The following is a 10556-nucleotide window of genomic DNA, read 5'->3' on the forward strand; positions in this document are numbered from 1 at the left end:
TTGTCCTAAATTATACATCCTGTCATATGGATAACGATGTTATCTAGGATGGCTCACACGCTACCCTCGAGAAGCAGCAGCACCTATATAGGAATATAAAAGAACTTCCGGGAAAATAATTTAGTTGTACACCACAAAGCCCTACAAATTGTACCGGTTCTTCAGATGGCGCCACCAGTCACGGACCATCCAGACATCAAACTCGGTGATTTCAGTCGCACTCCCTGCCAGCATGATAAAGTTCGTTTGGCCAGTGGGGGTCCAGTCGTAGAAATCTTATACGCAGTGTCAGCCTATGCTTTTTCAAAGGAAACAAGAAACAACCGACCATCCAAGGCAAACGTATGTCCTATCTCATGCAGGTAAATGTGGATATTCTCCGAGTCGACATTCTCGACGAAATACTCCTGGCCCACGCGCTGGCCCCAGTCGCCGCCCGCGCCGCCCTGGAAACCCTCCGTGAGCCACAAGCTCTCGTCTGCGATGGTCAGCCACGGTAGTCTCGCGGCAGGGGAGGGACGCATACCGTAGTGACGATCCGCACCCGCCGCACAGCCACTATAATCACCATCCTGGTGGAAGAACCGTCCACAGGACGGATCGCATTCGGGAACCCCGTCTGCATCCGCGGTGGTGTAGATGTCGAGTCCCGATGTGTCCCCTTCGAGGAGGGAAACATCGCGCACGGCGTATCCGACGACGTTCACCTCGACGGTGTCGTACGGCCAGCCGTCGAAACCTGCGAGCGCGGAGATCCATTTATTGTAGGAGCGGCTCGCCGCCGCGGCGATCTGCTCGCGCTGTGCTGCGGTCACGGTCTGGCTTGAGTCCCAGCGCACGCAGTAGTTGATTTTCCCGCCGGTTGCTATCACCTGGTCGAAACCGTAGTTCTTGAAGCCGAGAGGGTCGCTGTATGTGGACATTTCGTGCTCCCAGACCTGGATGTGTGAGAGGGTTAGAGGTGTGGGCATTGAAGGCTAGAGGACGGGGTGGGATGTGTACCTCGGTGAGAGGGGTGACGAGATCAGCTGGGGGGTTCCAGGTCGAAGTGCTGTTCTGGCGCTTTTCGGCCCATGCTCTGGCCGTGAGGGCGACGAGATGTCCTGGGATCTGGCTGTCCTGCAGCGGGAGAGCGCAAACGGAGCTGGCCAGCAGCTGGATTGTGGCGAGGGAGAGACTAGCCTTCATTATATACAAACACACGCAATATAGATAAAGAAAAGGTATATTAAAGAGAGAACTGGCTAGTCAATAGCTATGAGAGGGACAGTGAAGGGATGCCATATGGGTCCTGGGGATAACTATATACGCCCGCATAGTGCGGAAGTCAAAGGCCAATAATAAGGGGTTCATGCTTGTGGTCAGATAGTCAGACATTTCAACTGTATCTAACCCTTCAGGGTCATTCTCCACCAATGGTACTTTCTCTCTGAATGGAGCGCCAAGTGTTGGGTCCGGAGGACAGACTCTATGGAGCTCGACTGTTCTTCCTCGAAACAATGCCCAAACAGCGGAGCGGAGATGCCAAGCGCCTGCCAATCTATCAAAAACAGCCCCTGATTAACCGGCCCTAGACTCAGAGACATGAAATTTGTCATTAATGAGAAAGAAGGTCAAATGATTCTGCTAGTCTGCATGAGATCCTATGTCTTCAATCAGGCTGTCCGCTTCCTCAACCCACGCAACGGCCCTTGCATCATTGGCCTCATCTTGATAGATGGCTCGAATGCGGATCATGCCGCTTGTGTCATGCACTTCATCCCATTTGAGGGACTCATTCTTCGGTCCCAGTTCATCTCGGATACACCTCCGAGCTTCCTTGTTCGCTTGCTCAATTGTGGCCTTCGTTGCTACCTCAACTGGATAACAAGCCGCCATCATGGGACTGGTGGAAAAATTTTCGTAAATCTCCATCTTGACCTTGTACACCTTTTTGTACGAAGGAGTTTCCAGCTTTCCGTGAAGCAACCGGATCACAGTTGACATGGGCCCTGTAGTTTGGCCCGTCAACCATTCTGCAAAGATTGGTTGCATATATTCGGTATAGGTCCTCCATTAATGCGAGACTCTTTGGAGGAGGTTCTGGAGACTGTCGACTGGAGGGCGCTCGGCATCTTGATCAATCCAACTGATAGAGACCTGATTCAGGGAATCCTGTAGGTCTTCTTTCTCGGCTGGGCTCAGGTCGCCTCGATAGAAGGCGTCTTCCAAGACCAAAACTCGAGCATAATGATCAATGGCTTCCAGCTTCGGAGAGAATGACAGCGTGTCCTGTAAGCCTGCCAGCTTCCAGCGGGGTTGGTCACCCAGTACTTCAGTCTGGATCAAAACAGCCAGCCACCAGACCAACGGGTTGGTATGAGGAGTGGCCGTAGCATCCTTGATCATCTTCACAAAGAATATACTGGCCATCTGACCAAGAACTTTTAGTGACCGTCCTGACTTGGCGTAGTACCGAATGGTATCGATGTCGTCCTTGAGAGTCCAAGATAGGTTCAATCCCATAGACACCAGGGCACCGTCTGCACCATAGGACTTCCAATTGAAGATAAGAAACGCCAGCAATGATGTCCATACAGACAGGGCCTGCTTCCGCTTCTCCTGATCCCGCGGTCGTGCCCATGACTCGAACTCTTTGGCAGGCTGGGCAGCAGATCGAGAGAACTTGTTCATGAGGACTCGAATATGTGAGGGCCATCGTTCAACCATCACGTCGCTGTCAGTGAAAGTCTGTGTTATCGCGACCGCAATCCTCTCGATGATGCGTTGCGTGGTCGGGCCACCAGCAGTGTGGAAGCGCTGCCGGGCTTCGGCGATTGCTTGCTGCTGAGCATCTGTGAAACCAGCGGAGCGATGCCATTCTTCAAGGTTAGAATCCATTGAATTGTCCTATGGTGGTGCAAGAGATGTTTGGAAGTAGCCTGGAGATGTGGGCTGACGGTTGCAAAGATATAAGTTGGCCGTGAGGGGGAATTAGCCGAGATAATTACCCCTCCATCACGCAGATATCTCCAAGATTACTTCCATTAAAGATTCACCAGAAATGACAAGATCACCGTATGTTGTGGTTCTGCATGCTTTTATCACGTCAACTCTTTCCAAAGGCATGAGCATAGCATCTGATTTAAACCAAGGACATGAGGATGGACCTTGCCTTTGTTGACTAGAGATATTTGATGTCTTCCCGCTAGAGGGATATGTGACCAGTCTTACCACATTACAGTCTTTCCACCACACGAATGGCTGGCCTAAATAGCAAAAATACGATGCAGCCATTAAATCAACCATCTCAAATGCCCCGACGGTCTTCGAGCAAGATGAATAAGAAAGGTAGCAAGCTTGACACCCGCCCCTATAATCAACATGCGTCCGTCTTCTTCCGTCTGCCCCGCGAAATCCGCGACATCATCTATGGACAAATCCTCATCTTCCCCGTAACCGTCCACCTCGCCTACGTGGGAACCAAAACACGCAGATTCCGTAGCTTTCTCTGCCAGCTATCGGAAGATGAGCAGCCCGAGAAGCGCTTACACCCGCTCTGCCGACGATGTCGAGTCAACCATCACCGCTGTTCACCCCGGAACGCGCCAACTTCTTTCGATGTCACGGCTCGTTCTTCGTCCGAGGTTCGAAGCCAAGCCAGAGTTCTGGCATTACTGCGCAGCTGTAGAAGGGTGTACGTTATGATCTGTTGCAAGATGATCGTTGCTGAGAGGAGTAGATATGACGAGACGGTCGATATGCTCTACCGCGAAAACACATTCTACATAGAGAATCCGCGCACCCTGCTGGAACTTCCGTCCTCTCTATCCAGGGCGGGACTTAGCACGTTCCGGCATCTATATCTGGAATCTGCCCGGTATGGCGAGGATACCCCGTCTGACCGCTTGGCGAGATGGGCAGCGGTTGTTCGTGTCCTGGAACGGCTTGATGGACTCGAAACGCTAGTCGTTATTCTACGTCCGATGTTTGGATTGGATTGGGAGGTCGAGGCGCTGGAGAAGCCACTCGAGGCGGCCCGACTTCCGGTGTTGAGGGTGTTGAGGGATCCGGTGATAAGGATGGCTCCTGCTGGTTCGTCGTCTTGCTGTGATTTTCATGCTGAGCGATGAGGATATTTCACATGATCATGCCCGTGCAGTGGCACACGTAGAGTAAGGACAATAGATAGCTGTTTTCAAAGCATGCTTTCTAGCTCATCTGGACATCTCGGACATCTCTGTGAAACCGGTACGAAGACCAAAATAACTAGAAGCACCGCCATATACACGTCGCTGGCGATAAACTAGCGCAATTGGATGAGTCTAATGGGCTGTAGGGCCGTGCTTTGAGGAGACACTGGCGGTATTTCCCAGGCAGTGGTCTAGGCTCGTTGATCTTCCATGATATATCCAATGAGGATGGCGATTAAGTCAGTGAATGATAATCTGCAATCCAGGAGCTCTAACCCAAAGCCTAAGAGTATCCAGACCTAGTCCATCAAGAAATCAGATCGAGGCACACCGCCTCGTACTTTTACTGTGTAGGAGATACCTATCTATGATGCAAGCACATTTATGGAATATCAAGAATGCAACTATCGAACCTTGCCTGGAGATTTAATCGCATTCATTGGTGCATCGAGGACAACCGTTGGCTATGTTCCATTCCAGTCTCCACTGCGCTGGGCAACTGTGGACCGGATGCCCACGGAAGCACCGCCGAAGTATTGCACCACCGCCTGGTAATGGTCATGGACTCATGGTTTACATGGGGATTTCCAGGATCCATGATTCATGGATCCTGAGGGAGACATCTCACTGATGTTCGGAGTTTTGCCCAGATACCATGGTTGATGTCTCCCGCGAGTCAGTCTTACCAATAATCCCCTGCTTCCCCTTCACGATACCCTCATAAGACTAGTACTGCAGAGATTCAATTCGATCAAGCTGTTGCCTGATCTAAGAAGTGAGGAATTGACTTTTGCCGGAGCGTATCCTGTGCCCCTTCTGAACCTTCTACAGGCTACTTCGCTACCCACGCTCACATGTATAGTCCATGATTGAATGCAACCGAGGTGGAACCAGCCCAGTGCAAACGGTGATAGGCCATTGATGGTATTATCAGCTTGATTTCAGGGCTTGCGAGAGTGCAAGTGGGTATTGGACGTCATAACCCTCTAATCGTTCGATCTCTGCGTTGACAGCAAGATCGATGATTGAGAGTGAGGACCAGGGTAAATATAACGAGAGATAGAACTTGATTTTACCAAAGCAACTGTTGGGGAATCACTCACTATCGCTTTGATCGCTTAATTTTCAATTACTGCATCCTAGCTACCGCCATGAGGTCGGGAACCGCTCGAAAACGCCCCTCCGACGCCGACGATCACTGCCAAGCGACCCAGGCGGCCCGGAGACGGATCAGCAGGGCCTGCGACCGGTGCCGGGCGCAAAAGGCTAGAGTAAGTCATCTTCTCTTGGGGGTATGTGAAAAATGGCTAATTCTCCAGTGCGATGGAGGAAAACCGTGCCTTCGCTGCGGGGACCTCATCCCTTGCGTTTATCAGGACAAGAAGCCGCTGCGACGGAAGTACCCCGCTGGGTATGTCACCTGCATCATTGCTGGATGAGACTAACGACGATGAAGATATGTGGAAATGTTAGAGGAGCACCAGGCGTATTTGATCACCGGGCTGAGGAAATTATACGAACGCATTCAGCAGGATTCCAGACTCCCAGAGGTCGATCGCGATGGCAATAACCGACAGATTGTGCACGAGCTGCTCGATAAATTGGGCATCTTTGAGGAAACGATCAAGGAGCGTAGGTCCTCAATGACGGGAAGCGAAGCGGATGATGCACAACCGTCTCTAGGGCGTATTGATCAAAACGATACCGTGAGCGCAGCGACACCCAGGTTGCCAGAGTCATCTCGGGCCTGGTCGTCCACACAAGTTAAACCCTCACCTGCCCCAAATTCAAATGCCGGCTTGAATCTCCCTCGCGCGATGACCCTACCAACCCACGTTCCTCTTAATACTGGGATGGCACAACCGCAATGCTCACTACCGTACCACCATCAGGCTGATCTGGCGGGACTGAGTCGCCATCAACGACCGGTCGATCTCAGCAACGGATTCTGGAGGTGGTCGTTTGACTTTTCCGACTTTCTGGCAGTCTCGGGTCGGGAAGGATTGCGATGATGCCGCTGCTGAGGGGCGTGAGAATGCTGCGATCATAATGTGAGTCCTGGCGTCTTGAGCAGTAGCTTGATAGAAGTATCGCAAACGATCGCAGCAAAGACTACAAGATGATGCCTTGGACTCGAGAGGCATTGGATATTGAAGTCCGTCCAACTTCTACTGGTGAGTAAAAGGTGAAAATCAACCGACTATACATACTAATCCATATAAAGGGATCAAGCCAAACGAGCGGAGCCTCTAAAGAGGATTATTGACAGCACCAGAATGCAATATATATCCAATCATCCACAACTATTGCAACCCACAACCTTCATCGCTCCTCCCACACGGGTCTTGTGAAAGATGCTTACGACTCCATCAGGGCCCCAGCGCCCTCGTAAAACTTCGGCAGCGGCTCGAGCTTCTGCCGAAGAATCCAGACCCGGAAGTGCCAGATGGCGTTCCTAATCTGGTACGCAGCGTGCTTCCTCGTCGGAACAGAAAAGACCTGGTCCAGTTCCTCCAAAGTAAGAGCTGCAAACGTCAGTATCCGCATACGGATGACTTCGCTGCCGGAAAGACTCACCCTTGGTCTCGGGAACAAAGAGCAATATCAGCACCCATCCGATCAAACACCACGCCGCGTACCATCCAAACGCACCCTGCGGTTTGAACGCGTCCAGCAGCATCGGCCACGTGAACGAGAGGATGAAGTTGAAACACCACGTCGTCGCCGTCGCCCACGACATCCCGACCTCACGCACGTGCAGCGGGAATGCTTCCGCGGAGTACGTGAACGGCACTGGACCCTCGCCGGGCGAGTAGAATACCTCGAACAGATACATCCCCGTCGTGACCATCGCGACTCGCTTCTTGCTGTATGGATCGTCCGGTTCGATCCAGAAGGAGAAGCCGGACCAGAAGAGGCAGATGGCCAGGAAGGGGAAGGTGAACAGGAGGAGGTTGCGCCGGCCCCAGGTGTCGATGGTGAAGAAGGCGGGGAGAGCGAAGACCCAGTTGAGGATGCCGGTGCCCATGGACGCGAGGAGGGCCTCTTGGATGCTGTAGCCGGATTCCTGGAAGATGGTGGTTGAATAATAGGCGATCACGTTCACTCCGCAGAACTGTTGGAATTAGCCACTGACAAGGGGTAGAGCAGGGGTACCGGGTAGAGCGGATTGAAGATGTTTCAAAGGTGATACTACTACTTAGGTTTGACCCAACAGAATAGTCGAGGACAGTGACGGAGAACATGAATCGAAGTTTTGAAGGCCAGTAAGCTTACCTGCTGCATGAACATGACGATCCAAGTAGCCAGTGTCGCCCGACGATTGCGAGGAATGGTAAACAGTTCAATAAACATGGTGAAAAAGTTCTTTCCCTTGTTCACCTTCCTCTCCAGCTCCACTCCGACATATGCGTAATACAGATCCCGGGCGGCTTGCAGGTCGGTCGGCCGAAGGGTCCGGAACGCGGCAAACGCCTTGTCGATCTTGTTGTGCTCGATCAACCATCGAGGAGACTCGGGACAGAGATAGACTTGTGCACAGACAATCAGTGGGAGAACAACCGTGGATCCCAGCATGAGACGCCAGGAGAGGTTGTCGGACAACCCCATGAATGCGACGCCCATGATGTTTCCCAGCATGATACCGAATGCTGTCCACATCTGCCACATCATGACCAGAGCGCCTCGGATCGGGGCCGGTGAGCATTCCGCCGCGTAGACGGGGACGGTCGACGACTTGGAACCGATTCCGAGACCTAGGACGAAGCGAGCGATGAAGAGGTTGACCCAGGAGTTGGCGACTCCCTCCCAGATCGAGGCGACGGCGGCGATGAAGCAGGACAGGAAGATTGTACCTCGTCGCGCTAGATAGCGGTTCAGAGGCTCTGTGAGCCAGCATCCCAGAATGGCGCAGGCCAGGTACGGTGCGCCGACGATGAGGCCGGTCAGGTATCTCTGCATGGGTTCGGAGAATCTCGAGTTTTCAGGATGATCGGGGTCGGTGATGTTGAGCTGCTTCAGGTAGATGGCTTGAGCACCGTTGTTGACCGTTTCGTCCATGCCTTGGACTGCTGCTGCCAGCGAGCACATAGCTGAGGTACATCAACGATCTGCCCTCCGAGTACGCTGGTATTCATCTGATACTTACAAGCCATGAAGTAAAGCTGCCATGGCTGGGACCATTTGTGTGTCTGCTCCCGGCGAAGAATAGCCTTCTCATCCTCATTCAGCTCCGGCAAGTCCAGGGCACCGGCGGGATTCTGCGAGATGAGGGCCCCTTTGCGGAATGCGTCAATGTGGTCTGTCAAACCGTATTTGACACAAAAGTCTTCCACATTTTGCAGCAGTTTGTCCCGGGGGACATTAGCGAGGGGATTCTCAAATACCGCATTCAGCTTGTTGGGTGGTCGACCTTCGAGGTCGAAAATGTCCTTTCGCTGAGTGGTATCCTCGTCATGTTGGAAAGTCGAGGGCTTTTCTCCTTTAGGACCAACCAACTCCTCTGAGGGAGAGGAAGGCAAGTCACCGTCTTTCATCGTGTTGCTAGTAATCTTTCAAGAGGACAAAATAGTCGAGAGATAGAACAGAGTCAAGGCGTGTTTTCCCTCCCTGGCCTGTATGGGCAAGAGGACATGACCTGGGGTAATGCGGGTACGGAGTCTCCACTGGATTAGTGTGGGGTGTCGTTCCAGTCTTATATCGTCTGGGGAAGATTTCTTGGGATACCAGAGATGTCTCCATGCTCACTGGGCTTTACGCAAACGAGAAATGATTGACTCGTTGATGGAGACGCACGTCGGACGACCAGTCGACTGATGCGGCATATACCACCACATTACCAACACTGGAGGAGTCAATTGACAGCCCATTGGCACACCATCACTATGCAGTTGACGATCCCGGAAATGTATTCGAGGCTTTGTCTCTGACTGGGCCATCCCGGTCACAGAAACTCCGGGTATGCTGTCATAGTCCCAGGGATCCCTGTTCTCTTAGTCGGTTTGCTTTGAGTTCAGATAGTCCAAGGACAAAGGATGGCCCGAGTAGCCGAGCGCAAGCGAATCGGAGATGGCATCCAACTGAATCCGGATAGAACGACGAGGGGTGACATGAGATCAGTGGCTGGATGGATATTCGCTTGTCCATCACTTGACACTCATCTCTGCCAATCATCGGGGCTGTAGGTCTTGTCCGGAGAGTTGTGTGCCCATGCGGGGCTGAAGCCACCCGTCATTAGAAACCTAGGCCTCCTTCCCAGTGGTTACTGGTTAGGTACTATGGGAGTGGATCGCGGCCAAGACGCCCTCCCGTGCGCCAATCCGGCTCAAGCATAACCAAGCAGCCACATGGAGACTGTCTTGAGACTCTTGCCTTGGGATTGGGACCGTAACAGCTTCAGCTTATGTATAGAAGCCCTTCTTCTCCCTTAATCTTGGTCATAACTTATGCTGTTGACTGACACTGTGGATAGTACATGCACAAGCCATTTCGCTATGCCAAGAAGCTATGATGCCGTCGTCTAAGGTGGAATAACATATGCAAACTGCAGGCAGTCACTGTTCTGAGTCAGTGCATGTTTCACTTCGTAAGGTAGTAGGCCAGTCCTCGTACAGTTGGAAAATTTTCAAGAAAAAGATAACCAATGATAATATCTCAGCCTCGTCAACACATACCATCGATGAATTGGTGGTCAGCGTTAACCTTGCCAATACTCAGTAGACAAGGCTGCCACAACACCGCGGCCATTCGAGGATGAAAAAGTCAGGCTGAGTGCATTATTCGATGTAATCTTTTTAGATGATACCCGATAATGTCCTGCTCAATTGGCGACCCAATCCTGCTGTGGCTCGATCGCTGTGGTGTAACTGGCCAGGATATATAATCACGGGTGAGATTCTCAGCCTGCCGGTCAGAATTAGCAACAAGCAAGGGGCAACAACAACAATACACTCCCTGTTGTTCTCAGAAAATAAACATCTCATGCAAATAAGAACTTCTTCCTCTCGCCTCTTCCCCTTCTGTTTAAAGGGTAGAGCTGGGAAGCTGAAGATGTTGGCTGCGAAGTGGTCACGTGATACTTGACATATTAAGCTTGTAGACGTTTGAGATCGAGCACATGGAAAGAAGAAAGTGAGAATAGAGATGGACATGGCTTTATCGCCAGAATAGACATCAAGTCATTGAATTCCGATGAAAATGTTGTTGGCTGGTTCGTTGACTTCGAGAGAATAATAGCCACGTGACATACAACTCGAATATTGTCAGGATTCCATCCCGTTTAGGTTTAGCGTCCCGACTTAGTCAGCCTATATATAGTTGGCCCCTGAGCCATCCTAATTGGACACTTGGCGCTTCCCGATTCTCTCAGGTTATGGCCCTATGTTG

General features: G+C 51.7%; 5 protein-coding genes across 5 annotated transcripts; 1 reads left to right on the forward strand and 4 right to left on the reverse strand.

Moving 5' to 3' along the window:
• Nucleotides 1–141: 141 nt before the first annotated feature.
• On the reverse strand, nucleotides 142–1188 carry CDV56_106059 (uncharacterized protein; the record flags this gene model as incomplete). The annotated part of the gene is made up of 3 exons (XM_026759678.1): nucleotides 142–275; nucleotides 329–938; nucleotides 1003–1188. 3 exons carry the CDS (start codon nucleotides 1186–1188, stop codon nucleotides 142–144), a joined length of 930 nt encoding a protein of 309 aa, XP_026612332.1.
• A 438-nt stretch (nucleotides 1189–1626) lies between these two features.
• Nucleotides 1627–1986, reverse strand: CDV56_106152 (uncharacterized protein; the record flags this gene model as incomplete). The annotated part of the gene is made up of 1 exon (XM_026759771.1): nucleotides 1627–1986. The coding sequence occupies one exon, from the start codon at nucleotides 1984–1986 to the stop codon at nucleotides 1627–1629; it is 360 nt and encodes a 119-aa protein (XP_026612333.1).
• Nucleotides 1987–2055: 69 nt separating this feature from the next.
• CDV56_106182 (uncharacterized protein) lies at nucleotides 2056–2880 on the reverse strand (the record flags this gene model as incomplete). The annotated part of the gene is made up of 1 exon (XM_026759801.1): nucleotides 2056–2880. One exon carries the CDS (start codon nucleotides 2878–2880, stop codon nucleotides 2056–2058), a length of 825 nt encoding a protein of 274 aa, XP_026612334.1.
• Nucleotides 2881–3293: 413 nt separating this feature from the next.
• Nucleotides 3294–6425, forward strand: CDV56_106260 (Zn(II)2Cys6 transcription factor domain-containing protein; the record flags this gene model as incomplete). Its single annotated transcript, XM_026759879.1, has 8 exons — nucleotides 3294–3676; nucleotides 3722–4074; nucleotides 5316–5443; nucleotides 5492–5583; nucleotides 5629–6100; nucleotides 6159–6223; nucleotides 6279–6346; nucleotides 6397–6425. The coding sequence occupies 8 exons, from the start codon at nucleotides 3294–3296 to the stop codon at nucleotides 6423–6425; spliced, it is 1590 nt and encodes a 529-aa protein (XP_026612335.1).
• A 105-nt stretch (nucleotides 6426–6530) lies between these two features.
• Nucleotides 6531–8707, reverse strand: CDV56_106470 (sugar porter family MFS transporter; the record flags this gene model as incomplete). Its single annotated transcript, XM_026760089.1, has 4 exons — nucleotides 6531–6697; nucleotides 6750–7287; nucleotides 7449–8263; nucleotides 8320–8707. 4 exons carry the CDS (start codon nucleotides 8705–8707, stop codon nucleotides 6531–6533), a joined length of 1908 nt encoding a protein of 635 aa, XP_026612336.1.
• Nucleotides 8708–10556: the final 1849 nt, after the last annotated feature.

The sequence above is a fragment of the Aspergillus thermomutatus genome, assembly GCF_002237265.1.
Source record: "Aspergillus thermomutatus strain HMR AF 39 chromosome Unknown NODE_177, whole genome shotgun sequence".
NCBI classification, from domain to species: domain Eukaryota; kingdom Fungi; phylum Ascomycota; class Eurotiomycetes; order Eurotiales; family Aspergillaceae; genus Aspergillus; species Aspergillus thermomutatus.